Source organism: Antechinus flavipes, chromosome 1, assembly GCF_016432865.1.
Source record: "Antechinus flavipes isolate AdamAnt ecotype Samford, QLD, Australia chromosome 1, AdamAnt_v2, whole genome shotgun sequence".
In the NCBI taxonomy this organism is placed as follows: domain Eukaryota; kingdom Metazoa; phylum Chordata; class Mammalia; order Dasyuromorphia; family Dasyuridae; genus Antechinus; species Antechinus flavipes.
Genome location: NC_067398.1, coordinates 713,797,641 through 713,821,698, shown reverse-complemented (window position 1 = coordinate 713,821,698; position 24,058 = coordinate 713,797,641). Strand labels below are relative to the sequence as shown.

Below are 24,058 nucleotides of genomic sequence, written 5' to 3'. Positions count from 1 at the left end.
GAATCAGGCCTGGGAACATCTTAATCTGTGGCGTTTAAACCAGGCAGGGTAGAAGACAGAGAATGAGCCCAAAAGCCCAGTTTCTGCCCTCTGTAAAGGAAGACACTGGGAGGAGTTTGCTACTGTACCCTCCAATCAGAGGGGAGAGGACACTAAGGGAGGCAGGGTCAGCCAGATTTGAGCAAGCATCCTGGTGATGAAATTGGAGAAGATGAGTTTAATAGGGGCAGGGAGATGGCAGAGGACAGGGAACATCCTGGCATTCCAACATTGGCCCCTTTTTTGCCTAAGGGAAGAAAAGGATGGGGAGGGATGAAGGTTAAAACTTAAGGCAAAAGTATAAGCTTCTTACATTTGACAATCATCTTTACCATTCCAGGTGCAGCCCATTCAATTGTGCGCAAACAGACCTCCCCAGGAGTAAGCACCTGCTCCCTTTTCCATCCCGGTCTGTCCAATCCTGCCAGATTAATCTTCCAAAAACAATAGCTCTCTGATATTACTCCTCTTGGCAAAACCTTCAGGACTGCTGTTGTTCCATAAGCTCAATGGTTACTATAGTTCTTTATTACCCATGAGATGAAGTCGCAAGCTTTAGACCTGTCATTCAAACCCTCTTTCCCACGATTTACCTAAATTACTCTATAGCCCACTTCTCCCTCAAGTCCAAGGCCCAAGGAAGTGAAACACTTCGTAATAACACGACTGACGTCCAAGAACAGGCTTGAAGGCGGCTCTTTTAGGCCAGTGTTGCTACTGCCCTGTCATACTGAGTAGGGGACAAAGGGTCTCATTCTCTCTGATGCAGCAAGGGCAGAAAGACGGAGTTCCTGCCCAGAACTCTTGAACACCTGGATAAAAAAAAAAAAAAAAGAGGTCTCCCAACAGCCCCTCCCCTCCTCTTCCCCAGGTAATAAGCACCTGGATCTCTCTCCTCCCAACTTTCTGATTGTCATCTGTATACCAAGGCATCTCCAACTCCCAGACCACTAAGGCACCTCCTGTCCTGCAGGCTGCCTGTAAGCAACAAGTGATAGGGAGGCACCTTCTGGATCAAATAGGCTTTCTTCACTTTAAAACGGTGAGCACCCTGGCTCCAGAGTGATTGCCCACTGGGCCTATTTCAGCAATCAGAACTCTGCTGTGAGATTTGCCCATGGTCCCAGAGGTGAGAAGGGGTGGCGAGAAGAACTGGCCCAGAGCCAGAAGGACTGAGGACAAGCAAGTCTCTTCCGACCCGGACTCCAAAGTGTGGCCATAATGCCATGCAGAGGCGCGGTCCCCACTGGCCACGCTTTCAGACAGAGACAGGGGCTGCAGCTGGGATTTCAGAAAAAATCCCTCTCCCCATGGAGGCCGGCACCTTCTTGGCAATTTCTCAACCGAAGAGCTTGGAGGAGCTGAGTGCCGTTCCCAGGTCTCTCTGGCTCTGAAGCTGGTTCTTTGTTCATCACGCCACGCTCTTCCAAAACCTTGGGAAAATACCCCATTCTACCTGTGCTACCTGAACAAGGTAGCATTTTGGAGCACTTCAGTATTTCTTCCATTCATCCTCCCATAAAATCCCTTGGAGATGGCAGTTCCACGTGGGGCAAAGGGTTGGACTAAAGCGAATCGTGACAAGAAGCCTCTGGGCAGCCCCAGCTCTCACCTGCAGATGCCCTTCCCCCATAACCACCATCTTCCCTAGCTTACAGGAGAGAAAATCAAGGCCCAGGAGGGGAAGGGACTAGTCCAGCCCAGCCCAACTGCAAATCTCCCCCTCAGGCTGCCCCTCCGCTTCCTAGCTAAACTGTCAGGAGGCCCACAAAAGTTCCTCTCTCCCAAACCAGTCCTATTGGAGTCATTGCTTTGGACAAGTCATTAAGTACATTTACACCATCAGGACTAGAATGAGCTCCCATCACACTCTAGTTACAGTCCTTAGAGCACACGGGCCTTCCTTTCACTGAAGAGTAAAAGTGAAATCCATCCAAGAGAAATGCCCCCCAAGGCCAGGCAAGCCAGTGGGTGGCAGGGCCGCCACAGTTGCCCAGGCCCACTCACCCTGCTAAACCCGACCTCGGAGCCCTCGGCATCTGAAGAATTTAGAAGGGGATCGGAAGCCACGGGGGGCTCTCCCATGACTCAAATGACTCCACTACAATAAATAAAACATTTGCAAAGCATTCAATAATCTACCAAGGTGAAGCATGTTTGCTTTGTGCCCTTTTGGAGCCTGTCTGAGCTCCCAAGAAAACGCCGCACCCCGGAGGCTTCATCTCTTATTCAAACCCTTCACTACCTGACATTATTTCTCCTTTCTTTCCCTTCAAGGTGCACTTGCTTGCTCTGGGCACACTCTTCTTGCTCTTGCTCCTCTCCCTCCTCCAATATACTTCCCCGAGTGCCTGATATGACTATGGTGGAGGACCTTCACTCCAAGAGGCTTTTCCTCCCTCCTGAAGTTTACTTAGCAGCATAATTCACCAGTTGCTTCCTTTCTCTTTTACGCCCCTTTCCCATCCACCATCCTCATTCTCAGCCCTTGAGATCAAGGAAAATGGCATTAAAAGCCAAATTGCCCCCAAGAACATCTCACCTTATCACAATACTTCTCACCTTCACACCATCATCCCCTTGGAGCCAGATAAAAGCGAAAACATGGTTTATTGTTGTTGTTGTTCAGTCATTTTCCCAGCGGTATCCAACTCTTTGTGACCTCTTTTGGGGGTTTTCTTGGCAAAGATACTGGAGTAGTTTGCCATTGCCTTCTCCAGCTCATTTTACAGATGAGGAAACCAAAGTAAATAGGATAAAGTGACTAGTCCAGTGTCCCACAGCTAAGTGTCTGAGACCAGATTTGAACTTGGGTATTCCTGACTCCAGGCCCAGAGCTCTAGCCACCGTAGCACCTAGCAAAGTATTTTAAAAATCGAGTTGAAAATAAAAAATTTTAGGGGTAGCTAGGTGTTGCTGTGGATAGAGCACCAGCTTTGAAGTCAGGAGGACCTGAATGCAAATCTGGCCTAGATACTTAACTTCCTAGCTGTGTGACCCTGGACAAGTCACTTAATTCCAATTGCCTCAGCAAATAAATAAACAAACTAATTAATAAAATAAAATTTTCAGAAGATTAAAAAGAGAAACAGAGAGACCCCGTTCATCCTATCACTTGCCTTAAGCCAGACTTTAAACAAACATGAAGTTTTCTTAACTCATTGAGTCTAGTTCTCCCCCTCCCCCTTACTAATGATTTTGTTGAGAAAAAACCTTGTCCTATTCCTTCTCCCAACGCAACTAACAGCTAGCCAAAGAGCCAGTAAGAGCAGCCAACAAAGCAGAGGCTCCTGCTGGCACCAGCCAGACTCCCGTTCTTTCCCCCTGCGTCCCCCAACATGGCAGAAAGGAGGAGCCATGCAATAAATGTTTACTGAATGAACCTCATCGGTGTTTAATCATTAATAGAGGCTGAGAGGTCTGGCCCGCCCAAGCCTGCCGGCCAAGTAGCCTCCGCTGTCCACGGCTTTGCCAGGAAAAGCAGAGAACAGGTAGGTTCTTCTACTCGAGGAAGCAGATATGCATGAGCTCAGCGCCATTTCAAAGGCCCCTTTCTCCGCCACCGTAGGAGGCATGTTCCTCGGAGCCCTGGACCAGCACCCCCACACACGTATACTGACCCTCCAAGAACAAAACTAGCTGAGCCAGAGTCAAGCAAATCACATTTTTTCCAATCACGGCCCAGTAGAAAGTGGGAAGAAAGCCATCCTCCTGGAGCGTGGCAAACACCGGACTACTATCCGAGATTGAGATGCCAAAAAGCACTCCAATGCTGAGCAGCCTTTGGAGCTCCTGACCACTCCCAGAATCCACGCCGCAGAATCACGGCTTCCCTACCCCCGTCGTCCAACTCTAACCAAGAACGACATCAAGAAGCAGGTGGGCAAGCCAAGATCCCTGAGAAGGCAAGGATGCTGCTGGCGTTTTGGAAGAGGGAGCCACAAAACCAGAGTGGTTTTTCTACTACAAAAAGTCCGACAACAGGCGCTCTGAAACATTCAGCTGAAGAGGACCCCAAAATATCAAGAGCCTTCAAAGTACACAGGACTAGGAAAATTTGATGGTGAAAATGTTCAAATCAAAAAGCAAAGGCCCAAACATCATGTCTGCTTCCCTCTAATCTCCAGATTTCTGAAGACTGAAAGCTGGGAAGCCCCTTTCAAAATTCAGTCCAATCTTCCCCCTCCCTCAGGTCCATTTGATAGATGAGCTAATAGATCAGGAGATCCAGGCCATGTAGTTTAAAGATAAGGTTAAACCTCAGTCTTCCTGCCAGTGTCTACTCAGCCCTGGTAGCTTCATCTCTAACATACACATGGGTCATGATCTCAAAGCTGAGTCCTCCATGACCTAAGGTCAGAAAGGGAGGAAGAAGCTGTCCAACCCTCACCACAAAACACACGCATCCCAAAAGTGAAGGGAAAGTTTGCCAAAGTTGCTTCTCGGGGCTCTCAACCCCAAAGACACACGTCAGTAAAACTGCGGCCCAGGAGAAAGGGGCGGCTTCTCTTCGGCCTGTGGGACTGTTCTCCCATCGGCAAATTTCATCCCAGGGCATCCCCTAGAGCCTGGGGATCGCCTAGTTCAGACCTTGATAAAAGAATATCCGCAGTGAAGGAAGCGAACGCTGATGCTATTTTGCTCCTCCCTGAGAACCAAGGACAACCTCCGACCATCCCCGGTGAAGTCAGCAAAAGCAAGAATACAATGAATAGAGTGTAAGATACTAAAGAGCAGTGATGGAGGCACTGACCAAGCCCAGCTCCGGGGACTGATGGAGGCTGCCTCTCCACCTCTCAACTCATCATGCAGAACGACATGCACGTTGCAGGGCATGCTGGGCTACGTCCATTGGTTATAGATGGCCTGCCCAAAGGATATATATTTTTTAAAAGCAAGTTGCCATAAGAATCATGGTTCCACGTGACTCTAGTATACGTAAATATGTCTGCCATCTCTCAGGTTCAAATGTCCTGCAGACATTCTAGTGAAGAAAGCCTTCTTGAAGCTGGATGGGTGCTTGGGTCCAGAAGAAGATGCTACAATCCCACCAAGCTCAGCTGCTCTAGGGCCTATCTATGGGGTGCCTCCTGTCTTCTCGCTCGTATGTGGGAAACGATACGCAGGGAGCCCCCGCAGGGGCCGGCACTTACCTTGCCCAGGACAGTGAGACATGGCTTCGGATCCAGCTCTGGCTGCTCCAGCTTCACTACCCCTACCCAGCCGTATTCATACAAGTCTTCTTCATCATTGTTGTTACAGAGTCCCAGCGGGTGCATCTAGGAAACCAAACAGGAGAGGCAAAGTTTAAAAGGCAGACAATACTCCCCCTGGCTGGGCTCAGGCCACGCAGAGCCAGTTTCCCCCGAGGGCCCAGGGCTGGGGATTTTAACTGTACCCAGCTCCCTGCCCTCCCGAGGCCTTCTCAGAGGATCGCCCCTGCTGCCAAATCCACTCCAGGCTGTGCCACAACAATACTCCTTCACACAGAGATAGTCACTTCAGCTCCAACGTCAGAGGCGCCTGCCTGCACCTGAATTGAGTCCCAACCCCTGTGCTTGGCACGAGAAGCCTTTCTGCCACCTGGTGCCACCCACCATTAACAGACCCTGCTGCCAAGCAGGCGCTGCACTCACGGCCTCACCAGTCAGGGAGCAGGACTCTAATGCCAAAGTCAGACCTACCTTAGTGAAAACCACATCCCCGACTGCTCTGAAACGCCATAAATCCTAACCAGTTTCTAAAACCGATACTTTCAAAAATCTACTATTTCCTCAATGTGCGTGTTCCTTATAACAAGGCAGATCCCAGCAAATCTCGAAGAACAGGGCGGCTAGGTGGCCCAGTGGGTAGAGGCTGCGAGGAAGGAAAACCTGCATTCAAATCCAGACTCACACTATTAGCAACTCACTTCAACCTGTTTGCCTCAGTTTCCTCATCTGTATCTCTGCTAAGAAAACTTCAAATAGGGTCAGGAAGAGTTGGACATGAGAAACAAGTGAACACTAACATACACAAAAGAAACCAAAAAGTCCTCCAAGTGTGAAGTCTCTTAGTGATTGACTTTCCTGTGACAAACCTCTCTAAGCCTGGCCCACCCTTCCTGGCCCTTAACCTGCCTCTATGCCACGAGAAGTCTAGCCTGTCACGTCAATACAGGACAAATGACAAAGGAGCCAGGATGAGGAATGAAGACATCCGGATAATGCATTCTGAGTTAGACACTGCACACCCTGTATTCCCTCTAGTACTTTCACTGAAGGAATCTTAATAACACACATTTATTTAGCGCTTCCTGTGTGCCAGATGCTGTGCTAAACACTTTGCAATTATTATTTCACTGGAGCCTCCCAGCAACCTCGGAGCTGGGCAATAGGATCACTTCTCTTTAACAGATGAGGAAACTGAAGCAAACAGAGGTAAAGTGTCTTGCTGACAGTCACGTGACAGTAAGTATCTGAGGCTGAACCTGAACTTTTTCCCCTTGACTCCAGGCCCAGGACCTCCGCTACCTAGCTGCTGAGGAGACCGGGAAACAAGAGTATTCTTTATATGCGCTTCTTGGATCGATCACTAAGCATTTACGAAACACCTACTACGTGCCAGACTCTGAGCCGAGTGCTGTAGAAAGTGACCAAGAACAAAACTACCTCTCGGTGAAATGAGAGTCTAAAAATAATAGTAAAATCTTAAGATTTTAGGATTAATTTAAAACTGTGCTCTTAGTTAATGCCCAGTGAGTGACTAATTACTGCTCACAATCAGAATCCAAGATGTTTTACTGAGCTAGAAAGACCCTTGGATTCATCTGACAGGGGAAACTCAAGCTCTGAGAAGAGGAAAGGGGCCGGGCTCCAGTTTCAGAGCCAGCAACGAAACCAGCATTTCTGAAGTGCCTCCATGCTAGCGGCCGTACCGGCATCTGAGGTGCCCAGCTCTGCCCTAATGGAAGGGAGGGACTCCCTTGTACTGAAGGAGACCGTCTGTGCGTACGTAACTCTATAGGAAGGAGGGAATCAGGGAAGACCCCAGGGAGGTGGTGATACTAGAAGAAGAAGAAGAGAGGGCTTCTGCCAGGCAGAGCTGAGGAAGGAGCGAACTCCAGATTCATTCATGGGAGAAGGTCACTGCCAAGTCCCAGAGTGCCGTCTGTCCAGAACATGAGGGGAAAAGTCTATGTATCTGGAAGGAAGAGTATGAGAAGGGGAGAAATCTTAAATGACTGAGAAGAGAGACAAGGAGTCAGGCTGTGAAGAACTTTAGGAGCTAAATGGGGACATTTATATTTTATCCTCCAATACGTGAATCAACTGGATTTGATTTTATTTAGGCAGCTAGGTGGTGCAGTCTATGTTTCCTCGTAGGTAAAATGGAGGTGACAAGAGGCCCCACCTTCCAGGGCTGCTGTGAGGATTAGATGAATTGACATTCATAATGTGCTCATGAGCAATCTATAAAACCGTCGCTATTACAGAGAAGTGGCAGTGGCAGATCTGCTCTTAAGGCAAATCCCTCTGACAGCTGCAGCATGAAGGCTGGACTGCCGTGGAGACAGGGCTGAAGTAGGGAAATCAATGAGATCCATCATCTCCATGAGAGGGGACTGAGGGCCTGAAGGACGATGGGAGCCGCGTGGTGAAGAAAGGAGATCCAACAAGACTTGGCAGCGTGACTGGTTCCCTGGGGATAACAGAGAGTAAGGCACCGAGAATAAGACCGAAGTCTGGACCTGGGAGCCTGAAGGGCTGGTGGGTCCTTGGACACAAACAGCCAAGTCTAAAAAAAGGGAAAATGTGAAGAGGAAAGCCAAGTTCAGATGTGGACATGCAGAAATTTAGCTGTCTCTGTGATACCGAATTAGAAACATCCGGTGACATGACCGAATCTCAGGGAAGATACTAACCAATGGGGGCTGAAGAGGTTATAGAGGAGAAAGAGAGACAGGACAGACACAGAGAGAGACAGAAGTGGACAAAGACAAGAAGACAAAGACAAATGGAGACATCAGGGGTATGAACTAGACACAAAGTGAGACTGGGGGGGATGGGCTCAAGTAGTGGATGAGCCAGATATTCTGGACTGACATAATGAGGAAAGCGTTTGGGTGGTTTTGTTTTCTACTGATGTATATGTTATAATTACATAATATTATAAAGGTTTGGGTTTTCATTTTCAGGGAAGACAAAAGAAAGAAAATGAGGGTGTTAATTGGAAGACACACACACACACACACACACACACACACACACACACACACACACGGGAGGGAGAAGGTGGCCATACTTCAAAATCCTGAATATTTTCACTTTATTAATATATTGTGAGTGGACGGCACCACAAAATGCCAAGTGAGCACCCTTCTAGTACATCAGCCTCAGGACTCTACCGCACAAAAGCCTTCAGTGGCTCCCCCAGTGCCTGCTGAATAGGGCATTCAAGGCTTTCTACAATCCAATCTCCTTTCTTGGTTTCATCACTCCACCCTCCCAACCCTCCAACACAGACACAATGTGACCCAGCTGAAACGCACTTCCTTGCAACTCCATACATGTGCTTTCCTGTCTTTGCATCCTACAAACTCCAACAGCTTCCACAGAACTACCCTCTTCCCCCGACTTGTAAACAGTAGGGGCTTAATGCAGCTGCTGAAGAGACTGGAACAAGGGCAGCCTGATGCAAATAAAGAGCAGATGGGGAAGAGGAAGGCAAGAAAAGCAGAACGTGTGAGGAGCCTTTGCAAGGGCAGATTTGTAGTGTAGTTGGAGGCATGTGAGAGGTGACGGCCACAGCCGTGGGAGCCCCCCACCTTTCGGTGACAGCCAGAGCCAAGGGCAGGAGAGACTAAGGACTAAGCACCATGGCAGAAGCCTTTAAGTATTAGCTGAAGAAATTAAGGAGCATAAAACATGGAGGGACGGTCAGAAGAAAGAAAGAAGACAAACCCCCAAGAAGATAAGGGAAGAACAGATGGCTGGGAGAACAAGGAGAAGAATTCTAGAGAAGAGCTTCCATCAGGAGGCAGTGTCAGAGGGAAAAGAGCACTGGACTTTGCAGGCACAGGTCCTGGGTTCCAATCTCACTTCTAACATTTACTACCTATGGATGACCTTTGACAAGTCCCTTGTAATTCTTAAAATGCTTTTGGGAACTATTGCTATTGATACACAAGATGAGGAAGAAGCAGCTAAGAGCAAGACCAAGCTTCAGCTGCCCAGTTGTAGGCGCATTCAGGCTTAGCCTGGGCCTTGTGCCTCAGGGGACAGAGAGAGAACAGCCAGAAACCTCCTCAACCAACACACACACACACACACACACACACACACACACAGGAACCAGGGCCCTCTCCTATTACCAATGAAGTACAGGCAGGGCGGGCAAACAGAACGTAGCTAAGCCTCGGGACCCCACACTGCATTAAGGATTACCAGCAGCTCTTCCACCAGCTGTGAGAATTTCAAGGGTGTTGTTACGGAAGACACAGAGCAAAAAACCACAGAGCATTTGGACTGAGCCGTCTTTGGTCTGAAGTCCCTGGAACAGGGCATAAGAAAGTCGTTTTTCAAACAGCCAGCTAATAAGCACAACCTTGCCCCAGTCATGAACGCGGCATTAAGAGGCCATCCTAGCGACATCAAGTGCAAGAGAGGGGCCATTTTCTCTGTAAACGAAACAACAGAGACATTAAAAACATTTCCAGCCTCACATGGGACCTAAAGAGCCAAGACGCTAAACGTGGCTCTGTCAGTCAGTCAGTCCGCATCTGGTTAGTACTTAACTGTGTGCTAGTCACTCTCCAAAGCCCTCAGAAAAGCACAATCGTCCCCTGCCCTCAAGGACATCACACTATCTTGGAGATGGGGAGGAGGGTATTTGGGACAGAGACTTAAGTGTCTGAGGGTGTTCCAGATCCATCCAGTGTAAATGGAAGATTTCCCAAGGAAAGAGAGGAAACACCGAGGATGTTTGACAATGGCCTGGAAAGGCCTCCTGCAGAAGGTGGGAATTCCATAGAATCCAGCAGGAAGCCCGGGAGGGCCACGGGACGAGAGCAGTCATCCCAGAGTGCGGAGGGAGCCGACAGAAAAGGGATTTGGTTATCTTCAAGGCTGCCATTCTGCCAAGCTTCACCACCTATTCAACTTCAGGCCATCGCCACACCTCAAGAGGACTTCTGGCCCTTTTCTGGGGGTGGGGGTGGGGCCCGGCCCATGTGAAGGTTCCAGTGTGCTCAGGGAATGTTCAGGATGCGCTCAGTAATCCCCTCTACCAGCTGCATGACTCTGGCTAAGCCGCCTCCCCCCCACTGGGCCCCATTTGTCTTACTGACCAAATAGGGACAATACTTGTACTACCCACCTTAAGGGACTGCTCTGGGAAAAGAGCCCTGCAACCCCAGAGCCACAGAGGTGTGAGCTGCAGTTATTTATCAAATATTACCACGAGGCCGTGGAGGCAGCAGGAAGAGCCAGAGCTCAAAGCCAAGCCGGCTGCTCTTGCTCTCCTTCCCCAAGGTTAGAGTCCATTTCCAGATCTGAGCAGGTGCGCAAGCAGTTCATGGACTTGGATGGGAGGAAAACAGCACCTTGATTTTCACTTACACTTAACAGAAATTCTGTGTGCTTTCTACTCTTGGCACTCCGGGCCTGCCACAGAAACCTCTGGCCTTTCTTTACCCCCTAAGAGCTCATGCTGGAGGCACTCGGCCTCTTCCTCCAACCGGCTCTTTCTCCCAAAGCCTCCTCAGGAGGATGCCCCAGACCAGCCGAGGCTTCGTTTCTAACAGGCAGCACTCGGCCTCCCTGGGGGTTTTCTCCTGACAGTCCCTCTTCCCTCCTTCCATTTAGGTTATCTTCCTTCATGGGAAGATCAGTTCCTTGAGATGATCTTTCTTTCTGCTTATGTCTGTATCCCTGGGGCTTAGCACAGTGTCTGGCTCACAGTAAATAAACAACTGATAAATACTCTGAGGCTTCAACAAAGGGACAAAAGGGCAAGGAAAAAAGGTTAAGAATCCGTGATACATAATGGAGACCACACACAAAATTATAGACAATATGGTTTTAAAAATGTTGAGCTCACTATTACTAAGGGGAGTAGAGACAACACTGGGATCCGAGTCAGGAGTCTGTAGTCTAGCTTTGTTCTTAGTAGCTGTGTGATGTTCAACAAGGCACTTCCATCTTGGAGCCTCAACTGCCTAGTCTTTAAAGTGGAGTAAGAATACCTGCCCTACAGACCCCCAACGGGCTGTTTTCAGTCAGCTGTGAGGGAGAGACAGAGAGAGACAGAGATACACACACACACATACACACACATTTCCATACATGGCATAATACAAAAAAGAGGATTCTTTTTTTAAAGCTATGGATATCCATTTTGTATTACTTGCTTTAGGGAAAAAAAAAAAACGTGGATGTGGATGTATAGTAATGCTAAATGTTACTTTGAAAACTTGTCTGAATTTCCTTCTGTTCTCATCCATACATGGTTAAAAATGATTAAAATAACAGAACTGCACTGGTTGAAACAACGTTAGTATTGGTCCAGGTTCTCCCACCTGCCCCATTAACTGAAAGAAAAAGGGGGAAGTGAGGAACCTCATCACAAATATAGTCAAGGAAAAAAAAATCCACAATAACCATGTTCAACTACACACACACACACACACACACACACACACAATGTTACACAAGGATGAGTTAATGAAACTCTGGATGTCTATGTTTCAGGAAGAAGAGATTCTGCTCACCGTCTGCAGGCTGTTGTGTAGAAGGAGCAGGCCTTGCGTGGATTGACCCAGAAGACAGAACTGGGAGCGACAGGTGAGAATTGGGAGGAGTCAGGCTTTCATTTGTGGGAAAGACAAACTTCCTAAAATAATTACAACTATCCAGACACAGACACGGCTGCCTTCTGGAAGCAATGGATTTGATGTGCCTCAAGGACAGCAAGTGATAACTATGGATCAGGAAACGGTAAGAACAGAGCATGGGATGAACAATATGGCCTTTCAGCTCCCAGGTGATCTCTCGCTCTTTTCTTTTTGAAGTAAAATTATTTCTTTTTTATTTAAAAAAATAAATTCAGACATGAATATACACTGTTTGCTACTTACAAAGCTGCTACAGTTTTGAAGATAAATGGGGAACAAATCACAATTGTATACAGCCATGACACTTACACGTGTGTAAGCTCCAAAGCCGCCAACTAAGACTGTTGTGGAAGTTAATTGTCCTGTGGCAGAGAAGATTCCAGAGGGCCTAATGGATGCACGGAAGCCACAGCCTCCTTCCCAAGCACCCACTCTCCCAGAGAAACAAACAGATCTGTGTGCCCCAGATTGGCCACATGGACTCTCCCAAGTGCACTCGCTCCCTTATGGGTCACCAGAAGACTTGCTCTCTGTTTTTATTTGCTTTAACCATCAGGCCTGAAGGCAGTGAGGTTGAGTCCTAATCCACATTTACTGGCTGGGATACTTCCCTTCAGCTTGCCTCAGTTTCTTCAATTGTGAAATGAGGATAAGACCAGCACCTACCACACACGTGCTTGTGCTGAGGATCAGATGAGGTCATGTTTAACACAGGGCCTGGCCCGCAGGAGCCCCAGTTTCTCTGGCCCAAGCCATGTGAGCACTGTCTTGTGAAGAGGGAAAGTTTTGGGGCAGCTAGGTGGCACAATGGATAGAGCAGCCCTGAAGTCAGGAGGACCTGAGTTCAAATCTGGTCTCAGACACTTAATACTTCCTAGCTGTGTGACCCATGGCAAGTCACTTAACCCCAATTGCCTCAGCAAGAGAGAGAGAGAGAATGAATGAGGAAAAGCTTCTATGCTACCCTACTAGAGGCCAAGGTTATAGATCAGACGCTGTAAATCTCTCGCTATTTGCCCCTTGCATACAGCAAGCACCTCACCGAGCCTGGAAATAAAAAAAAATAAACTGAAGAGATTTTCAGCTCCCGATCCTGGGGGGGATCATCTCAGCCAGTCCGCTTTCCACAGTCTGAAAGGGCAAACTTGAAACCTCGCCTGGGTGGTGCTTTCTCCAAGGTTACAATGTCTCTCTCACTGCTGCAAGTTTAAAATAACTTCAAAAGGACCGCACAATGTTAAGTGGGTTACTGTTACACAGGAGCCAAACTCTGAACTCCAAGGAGGAAGCGACATTTCACTCTGGAATATTATCTGTCCAAAAAGTCCTGGTGGTTAAAAGGGAAACTTCCTCCTTTGTCCCTTCCCCGGCCATCCTTCCTCCGGCCTCAAGGCTCCCTGGGACTGCTCAAGACCTCTGCTTTCTCAAAGGTGTGGCTGTCCGAGTCAAGACCGGGAAATTTATGGAAAGGGAAGGCAAGGGTGACTCCACCCACTTTCCTCAGAGCAAGAAAGAGGATTCTTTTTCTTCCTACAGAAACAATGAAACCGAAAATCTCTTCCTCCCATAGCTCGCCCAGTGGAGCAGCCCTCCCCAGAAGCAGGCTGCCAGACGGTAAAAAGGAATCCCTTTTGTCAATCCCGGTGGGGCTGTGGGCCTCAGTCTGCTCATTGGCCAAATGAGGGGCTTGGATTGGCTGATCTTTAACCCCCCCCCCCTTCCAAGGCTCCCAAGAAGCCTCAGCAAAGCCCAAGGAGACAGAAAAGCCTCTTTGGAGTTCTTCCTCGCAAAAGAGATTTCAGGAACACTCAGACCCAAGATCTCAGAACATTCACCGGCTCTTCTTCTATCCCAAGGATGTGGGGGTATACCAAATCCTGGGCTCCCAGAAGTTCTTGGGGGGTCAGAGTTAGAGTTAGTCCTGGGGGGGGGGTTACATCACCCAACACAGACAGAAAGAAATAGAAATCCCAGTTCAAGAGTTTTTACATTTGTTTATAGGAGGAAACTTGCACCCAGCAAGGAGTCAGGGGATACAGCTTGGTGGGATTCTAACTTGGGCCTCTACCCGCCTGGGAATCATAACCTGACACGTGAGCCCCGGCTTCTGCACTGATCAGCTCTCTGCGCTACACAAGTCACTGCCCCAGTTTGCTTTCTCTATACAAGAGAAATAATAACTCTACCACCCACTTCACAAGAGGGCTCAGAGCAAGGCTGCACATTATTAGTACAAGAATACCTGCTATTATCTTAGAGAGAGGAAAAAACCTGCTCCTGCGGCCTGACTTCCTGTTTACCAGGTCATGGATCACCAGCTGCATCTCTGGTGCCCACCGCACGACTCATGAGGGCAGAGGTTCTTCCCACATCTGGGGTCGCAGCTGCCCGGAAGCCGGGGCTGGCATACAGAGTGTCGGCTCGGATCACGTCTCCAAACTAGCATTCTGATTCCCAAGTTCCTTCACGTGTCTCTGCCATGCATCTTCCCCATCCCTCCCCAAGCCCATACTTCAGACTTTACAGACTTCCACAATTTAGGATAGAGCTCTCCATGACCAAACGCCATCTCCCAAGAGGGAAGTACATTGAGATCAGGGCCAGTGTGCACGGTCCTCATTTGAAGGTGTTTCCACTCAGGCACCTGACAGAGCTTTCACTATTTTAATGGCAAAACCTTCAATCACTCAGGACTTGTCTCAAACCAGAAGGGCTGTCTGAGACAGGGGAGGGTCAGAGGAGACGCTTAAGAAACGCTCCTCACGAGTGCACGCAGCAGAACAAGCTTTTTGACAACTAAAGGCTGTTATTCCCACGTGTTCCCAATAATTTTTCATTTGTTTTAATTCCTAATAATCCAACTTCTCAGAGTCCTTTCCTCAGAGGTCTTGATCAGTTCAAAGGCTAGCATAAAACCATGTGAATCTGCTAAGAGATGGATGAACATCAAATAAGAAGGGCCCTTTTGTACGACCAGTCCCTCTCTTTCTTCCCGGCCCAAAGGGAGAGGGTATTTATGTGGCAGATTCCAAAAAGAACTGCTAGCTTCCCAGTGATGTGGCAAACAAAATTAAAATGGAGGCTTGGTCACAAGAAAAGATGAGAGGGCGGTCCTGGGGAACTTTATGAGCTACTCCATTCAAATCCTTCATAACCAAGTATTCCAACAAGGAGGAGAACACAATGAACAAAAAACCAGGCAGAGAATAACGAATGTGGTCAGAAAAGAGACAGTGGAAGGAAAAACTTGGGTTCTACACTCAAGATAAATAGGAGACAAACCAACTATAGCCACAGGCAATGGATTCACAGGACATGAATGGCCCCCAGAAGTTTCTAACCCAAGTTGATTAGCTATGAAAAGCACCCTTCATTGCCAGTGAGATAACTATAAGGAATAGGGGAGGGGCTGAGGGTTCTAGGAGGCTCAAGATTCAAAGGCAATAAACTGATATTCTGGTGAGATTCTGGTGGGATGCTGGGGGAGTCACTGAACTCCTTGGCACTTCATTTTCTCTCCTGGTAGAATAAGGCTAATGGCTGCCACCTGCCTACCTCGTGGGCAGTTTGTGAGGACTAATGAGATGATGTCTGAAGTATTCTGGGCTCCTTGGAGACAGGCAATATAGAATAGGTACTATAAACACAAGTGAGGGTAGTTCCTGCCCACTCATCACCTCGTTAAGTTACCTATTCCTTAAAACTGCCAACTACAAAACACTTGTTCATGAGGGAACAGTGGAACAGGAAAGGTTATGACCCCAGTAAGTGCTAGTTTAGGATGCTGGCAGGAACAGAGAGATGAGAAAGACTTCTTTTATTGGGTCTTATTAGACACCACCTGGAAAGGTTACTCCAGGAACCAGTCATAGGCCACAAGGGCAGCTGATAAAAATCACTCTGTGACCATCCCTTTAGCAACATCATCTTAAGGAGCTGAGATCAAGGTAAGAAGCCACACCCAGTCCCAAAGCAGAACAAGAATCCCTTCTAGAACATATCCTATAAGTAGTCAACCAGACCTTGCCTGAAAATCTTCAGGGAGGGGGCTTTCCTATTACCACCTAAAGCAGTCCATTCCACTTGGGGATGACCTTACAAGGCCCAAGGCTAAGCACACTATGAACAAGTGCTTCCTACAGCCTATTCTGAAAAGTGGGTCTGAGTAAAGTTATCAGGTGCTCATCCCTTCTGACACCAATTATGTCAAGTCTGTTAAAAAAAAAATCAGAAAGTGAAGATCAATAAATACCCGGCAGGATAAGATACCAGACACTGAAGTACCTTCTTGAACTAAACTGCCGAGCGTTCCAATTCTACTGCAGAGAACGCATCTCCGTTAGACTGGCCACATTATTCAAATGCCAGATGTCCACTTGCCAAAAAGGTTATTTTATGGAGAACTCACAAAGGGTAAGAGCTCACGTGGTGGTCAGAAAAAGTGATACAAGAATACTTGTATGCACTCTCTTTTAAGAGAGACCTTATGTATGACAAGGGAGACACAGGCACAGGACCGCCCAGCATGGCGGGCCCTAATCAAAGAAGCTCCTGTGCTCTAGAGCAAAGCCAAATTGAATTAGCCCAAAGGAAATGGGAAATGAGCAAAATTAGAGAAGCTACTCCAAATGTTCATATGGACTACTCATGTCCGACCTATGGTAGATCATGCCTTTTTTTTTTTTTTTAAATAACTTTTCATTGACAGAACCCATGCCAGGGTAATTTTTTACAGCATTACCCTTTGCACTCACTTCTGTTCCAATTTTTCCCCTCCCTCCCTTCTCCCCCTCCCCCTCAGATGGCAAGCAGTCCTTTACATGTTGAATAGGTTACAGTATATCCTAGATACAATATATGTGTGCAGAACTGAACAGTTCTCTTGGTGCACAGGGAGAATTGGATTCAGAAGGTAGAAATAATCCGGGAAGAAAAACAAAAATGCAAGCAGTTTATATTCATTTCCCAGTGTTCTTTCTTTGGGTGTAGCTGCTTCTGTCCATCCTTGTTCAATTGAAACTGAATTAGCTCTCTTTATCAAAGAGATCCACTTCCATCAGAAAACATCCTCAAACAGTATCGTTGTTGAGGTATATAATGATCTCCTGGTTCTGCTCATTTCCCTCAGCATCAGTTCATGTAAGTCTCGCCAGTCCTCTCTGGCAGACCATTCCGAGTTCATATTGGTCTGATCAGCCATTCAGACACGCTATAGCTTGATTCTAATACAGTGATGCCATTTTGGTCCTCTTGGAAAATGAACAACAACCAACCTCTAGGAATCCCTTTTTTCCCTCTAATAAGTGCCTCCTGAAGTACCTTCTAAACAGACCATGAATGAGGGGCTACTATGAGTTTATAAATGATCTTATCTCTATTTGTACATATTTATCTGTATATGAGTAGTTTCCCTCCATTATTAAAATCAAATATCTAAAAGCCAATTACACTCTTACATGGCAAATGCATTTTTAACAGTTATTTTCCATGGGGGCAGGGTAGAGGGAGACACCACTGTACATTCACTTTGATCTTCAAGAATTTTTTACTACCAAAAAAAAACTTAATTACTTTTTCCATTGAGAAAAGGAGAACACCATGTCAGGAGGCCTAACTCCAACGGATAGTCCTAAAACACAGATCTCATCCATGTCTTCAAGGGTCTCCTTTATTGTTGCTAGGATAAAATAGAGACACCCCTCTCCTGGCACTTACCACCACCCATGTCAGGCCCAGCTGGGGTCAAGTCCAGCTCCCTTCCTGGCTCCTCCACTACCTCCTCTCTCTCACTTTGTCCAAATGGAACCTCAGTCTCCAACGTGTGCATCCCTTCCCCCCTACACAAGGCCTTCCTGATAACCCTAGTTGGAAGTAATCTGCCCCTCATAAATCTTGTATCTTTTTAAAATCAGCATACAGGATGGGTCCCTGTCCCATTCAGTTTGGTTTTCCTCCTTGTGTCCTCAGGGCTTCTTACATAAATGGCAAGCAGGCAATAAATGGTGAGTGAATTAAACTCAACCTTCCAAAATGGTCTCCCACTTATAATCCATTATTTCTTATAGTCTAAGAGGCACTATCTCTTTAACAACTTGTTCAGTATTTGCACACAACAGGACCCTGATTAAGAACTGCAAAAATCATTCATATGGTTCCATTTTCCCAGAAGTGTTGTCTATAAAACTGATATAGCCAACACAAGTCAGATTCTCATCCACTAGTTGTGTGAATTTGGGCGAGTCACAAGCGTGCTGAGCCTCAATGAGCTCATCTGTAAAATAGACATACTGTTATCACATAATGCTACCTTACCTCACAATGTTATCATGAAGTACCTTTTCAACTGTAGACAAACTATTATTGTAAATCTTAAAAACACTGTAGAAATAGAGCTGGCTGCTGTTATCAGACCCTGGCTGAAAAATATGAGGGGGGAAAAAAGAGATGGACCGCTGAGCTGTACTACTTTGGGATCTGCCAAGTCAGGCCTCATCTGCCCTCTGCCAATCTCAGGCTGTGTGGCTACTTTCTGATAAGAATTGCCATCCAATGTACTACCCAACAGCTTTCATTAGACTCTGTAACTGATGCAGGATCCTCATGCCTTAGTAGCCTCCTACAATTATTTTACATTTCTTACCCAGACGCTCGTATGATTAACTCTTGACATCTGAATGTCAAAGTCCATATTCCACATACACACAAAAAAGATGCAGGGTCCAAAATTTACTCAGATGCCAAAGAGGGATTATTTTTTTTTAAAAAGCAGTAAACGACCTCTCTCTACTAACTTAATTAGGACCTGCCTTTGGCAGAATATAAATCTGATACTGGTACCCATCACCAAGCTAAATTGTGGTACATTAACATCAAGAGTTATCAGAATGTAATAAGAACAAAGAAAGACTTATTAAAGAATGCAGACTAAAAGCAGACACATACAAGCTAGAACCAAATAAAGAGAAAAGTGAATGAATGAATAGACAAAAAGAATCCTAACTAGTATTTGTGGGGACGGAAAAATTGTTCTAACATGACACACCGACAGGCTTGCCACCATTTAAGAGCTTTGAACAGGCCACTGCTTCCCTTCTTTGTAACTTTTATTAAACACTTACTCTGTGCCAGCCTCTGTGCTAGGAGTGGGGGATACAAACACACAGGCCCTGCCTTCATAGTTTAGTGGAAGCTACAACATGGAAAAAAACATACATGAGACCTTTACAGTACAAATGAAGGTAAGCTCAGAGGAAATAATTGAGCAGTCTTGAATGAAATCGGGGGAGTCAGCAAACAGGTGAGGAGGCTGTCCAGGCTTGGGAATCAGAAATGAAGAGTCACATGTGTCCCCCTTCAAGGAAGAGCTACATCATGGGGCACACAAAAAGGAAATAACTAAGAATACTAGGGAGAGAGCAAGGGACTGTCACAGGTGTGAAAAGCCAGAGAAGATTTTATATTTGAGGTGGAAGGCAGCCCCAAGAAATTATTAACTGGATTTGGATGGAGACAGGGACGTCAACCCTTGCCAGAAGTCTACTGCATTAGTCCAGCCAGAAAGGGACCGGGCCTGTGCAAGGATGGAGGTTGTTTTAAATAGATAGGAGGAAGCAGAAACAAGACTTGACAGAAAATTGAATGTATGATGTGGGGCAAGTGAGGGGTCAACAGGAGACATCAGGGCTCCAAATGTCCGGTGCCCTGGCCTGAAACACCTTCAAAGATTCCACATTTTGAATGTCAAAGATCCAGAAGAGCTGGAACATGAGAGTAGGAATCAAGAGGACCCAGTGTGATATCAAGCTGGACAGGCCCTTTACACTCAGTCCAAAAGCACGGCAGGGGGCAGAGTCTGGCCCTAGCACAAAGCCTCAACTAAGTAAATAAAGCCATAGAGGAGTAAACCAAAGGCGCTGAATAGTATAAAAAGGAGATTGCAAATAAGATTTCCCCCAAAGAGACTGAACTGCATAACAACTGCCAGCAGAAACAAATGGGGGAAAAATGAATTTTCCACAAGGACGGCATGAATACATAGAAGAAATGAAGCAACAAATAGAAAATGAAATAAAAGTCATGGAGGAAAAAAAAAAAAGAAACAGCTGAGAAACATGGCAGTAAACCTTTACCCAAGTAACAGACTCCCTGAAAAATAGAAGAGAGCAAACAAATAAATGACTCCAAAAGAGAGCAAAAAAAAAAAAAAAAAAAAAAAAAAGAAAGATATATAAAGTGTTCAAAAATATTTAGGGCAGTCAAACTATTAAAACTTAAACCATTCTAAAACTTTTGGGGACACCATATATGATAACAAAAACAAATGACCTGGGAAGCAGATCAAGAAGAGTTTATTTAAGAATTACTGGATTCTCTGAAAAGCATGACTTTAAAACAAACAACAACAAAAAGTAATATTATAATGATGTTAACTATGAAAGATTTGGCTATTTTGATCAATACAATGATCCAAGCAAGACAATTCCAAAGGATCCATGATGAAAAAACACTCTCCACCTCCAGAGAGAAAACCAATAGATAGTCTGCATACAAACTGAAGTACAATTCTCATTTTCTTTCCTTTTTTTTTTTTGTATTGTGGCTAAGGTGGAAATATTTTGCATGATTTCAAATATAAAATTGATTTTGCTTGCCTTCTTAGTAAGTGAGAAAGAGGTGGAATTGAATTTGAAACTCAATTTTAAAAGAAAATAATTGCTTAACGTAAATATTTTGAAATTTCTTCACTAAAAAAAAAAAATGGAAGAGAACAGAAACAAGTTCAGGCAGAATCATATATGCCCTAAATAGTAATGAAAATGTGTAGAGTTTATGACTTTTAAAAAAAACTATGAAATTTCTTATGCAATTGCTTATGTTTGGTTGTGCAAATAAAACTGCTTTCTTGGCATTTAAAATAAAAATAAAGAATTTTAAAACTATTCAACATAAAATTTTAAGCAAGCTGAATTAGTTGTGTTGCTGTTCCATGCTCATTTTAAAAACTTTTTGAAGAAATTTCTATTAATAAAGTTAATAGAGGAAAAAACTAAAAGTAATGGTCAACTTCCTTGAGAAAGTATCTCTCAGTTATGGTTACAATCACTAATAAAAGCAGCAAGGTCTTAAATTGTCTTTAAAATGGGAGAAACTAAAAAAAAAAAAACATGACACAACAAGCTTTTAGTTTATCTTTTTTTTTTTTTTTTAATGAACTCATTGGAAGATAACCAATCTTCCTGCATGTTAATCAGACTTCTGATAACCCAAAGCCAGACATTACACACCACAATAATCATGAATGTGTATAGCCCTGATATAAAAGGAGAACATTAACCTAAACAGGGGCCCCAGGATAAGATCCCAGTAAGTTAACTGTGTTAAACTAACTACTATTGGTCAAGTCAGAAGAGTGTTCTTAACACATAATGAATGCACCTTACTCAAAGGCTCAGATCATTAGAACTAGAAAGGACTTGCGAGATTACCTCCCCCAGTTTCCTTCCATTTTACAGATAAGGAAAGAGGATCAAAGCCATGAGGCAATTTGGCCAAGGTTGCAGTTCCCCAGTGGGATGGCTTCCCCTCAAACCCAGGTGTGCTGGCTCCCAATGGGCTGCCTCTTCTTAGGGGAGGTGGGATAGCGGGGATGGCCAGGAGCTATGGATTCAAGATGAGATCTAAATTAGAAAATCATTATAAAGGCTTCCACCTCTATTTTTATTCTATGATTCTCTGAGTAATCAGTTGTGACTATGAATCTAGACCTTTCAAGTTCACCTGAATCAGGCTTATCCTTTCTAATGCTTTGGAGTGAATGCTTGGTATGATTATTTTATAGAAAGTTTGTCTCTTAGAATCCCAAGGTTTTTCAATTTAAACAAATTAAACACAGTTCGTTCTCCAAAACAGTTTTCCTAAACTGATTCCCAGGTCCTAGGAAGCTCATCTACTATCCTAAAAGATCCTATCTGCCTAGAGACCGTCATCGTTACCCTTCACCCTCTGACTGGAGGGCAGAGTCAGAAGTTTCCAAGTTGAGTAGGCACTTCATAAATGTTTATTGACTATTATTGACTTCATAAATGTTTATTGACTATTGCTTACGGGCAAGCTGAGCCAATATAAGAAAAACAGACAACACTACTAAATTAATTTAGGTTTTCAGTGCCACACCAATTAAACTACCAGAGATTTACTTTATGGAACTAGAAAAAATAGTAAAACTCATCTGGAGAGAGAAAAAAGTCAAGACTATCAAGAAATGAATGGGGACAAAAAAAAAGAGGGAAGGAAGGGGTTAACAGTACCAGATGGCAAACTTTACCAAGTTGTAGTTATCAAAGCAATCTGGTGCCCAGTAAGAAATAGATGAGGTCCACAGTCTTAGTGTTCTGTTGACCCAAAGACCTGCCACTGGGACAGGAACTCACGCTCTGACAAAACTAGAAAAAGACCACTATCTCACACTTAAGAAACATCAAGATAAGCTTCCAATTGAGTCCCTGATTTATAAAGGATGACATCATGACAAATTAGAAGCATATAGGAAATTACCTGCCAAATCTATAGATAGGATAAGATTTCATAACAGACTAGGGAAATCGAAGTTCAAAGGAAGTAAAAGATAATTTTGGTTTCGTAAAATTAAAAGATCTTACACAAACACAAGTAAAGTGGCTAAAATCAGAAGAGAAACAGGAAATTGGAGAGGGATGGATTTTGCAACAAGATTCTGGTCAAAGTCTGATTTCTAAGACATAATAAGAAAGTCAAATTCATAAGAAAAAAAGAGTCATTCCCCAATTGATAAATGGGCAAAGGATAGAAATATGTAGTTTTCAGAGGAAGAAATTCAAGCTCTCAAAATTCATATAAACAAATGTTCTAAATCACTAATAATTAGAGAAATGCAAATTAAAATAACTCTGAGATACCACTTCACACCCATCAAATTCACTAACTTGACAAAAAGAGGGAAATGATAAATGATGGAGAGCCTATGGGCAAACAGCTATGTTAATGCACTCAGAGCCTCTCTGGAAAGCAATTTGGAACTATGCCCAAAAAAGCAAATAAATAATGCATGCATACCCTTTGACTCAGGGATGCCAATACTAAGTCTATACTTAGTCTGTAAGAAAGAGGGAAAAGACTCTTATGTACAAAAATATTCATAAAAGTGCTTTTTGTGGTGGCAAAAAATTGGAAACTGAGGGGATACCCATCTGAGGAAAAAGCTGTGCTGTAAGAAATGATGAAAGAGACGGCTTTCAGAGAAACCTGGGGAGACTTAAATAAATTGATGTGGGGTGAAGTCAGTAGAATCAGAAGAACCATTTATAAAAAAAATGACAATATTATAAAGATAACTCTGAAACAGATTTAAGAATTATCAACACAATGATCAACAACAATTTCAAAGGACTCAGAAGGAAGCATATTTTCTTTTTTGGACATGGCTAAAACAGGAATTTGTTTTCTTTGTTATATTTTGTGATGAATTTGCTTTTCTTGCCTTCTCGATAGGTGAGGAGGAGAAAGTAGAAGGGAGAGATAGCAAAACTAAAAATGAAATAAAACTAAAATTAAAAATAATAAAATGAAACAAAATACAGAGGTGGTAGGGGATGGGATATTATATTTAAAGAGCAGCTAGCAGTATCGGCTAGAATAAAGTATGAGAAAAAGTTGAATGTGAAGTAAAGTTGGAATGATGGACAAGTACAAGATTGTAGAGGGACTTCAGTGTCAAGCAAAATGTGTGTGTGTGTGTATTTCCCCTGCAAAGGACAAAGAGCTAATAGGTGTTTAGTAGAAGAATAACACAGTGGATCTGTATATGAAGATCATTTTGGCAACTGGATTGATATGAACTGGAAAGGAGAGTAACTAGAAGCTGAAAGCTTATTACAACAATCCAAATCAGAGGTGGTAATAATCTTAATCATCTGACTGCAGAAAAGGTGATATTATGTCTCATGTACACTTGATAAAACTGGATATGGGTGATAAATGCAAGAAAGAACATAAGTTAACACCAAGTTTATAAACTTGGATAACTGGGAGGATTGTGGTGCTCTCAACAGAAACCGGAAAATTGAGGGAAAGGATAAATAGAGGGATGGAGATGAGTAGTATTGCTTTGGA

At 44.7% G+C, this 24,058-nt stretch overlaps 1 protein-coding gene across 2 annotated transcripts in view; it reads right to left on the bottom strand.

Annotated features, from left to right (window-relative positions):
* ZNRF3 (zinc and ring finger 3) overlaps positions 1-24,058 on the bottom strand; it is a 170,743-nt gene that overhangs the window by 67,650 nt on the left and 79,035 nt on the right. For both annotated transcript variants that reach the window (XM_051973049.1, XM_051973048.1), the window contains exon 2: positions 5,193-5,318. In XM_051973049.1, the coding sequence (XP_051829009.1) occupies positions 5,193-5,318 (126 nt within the window). The remainder of the gene's footprint in view (positions 1-5,192; positions 5,319-24,058) is intronic.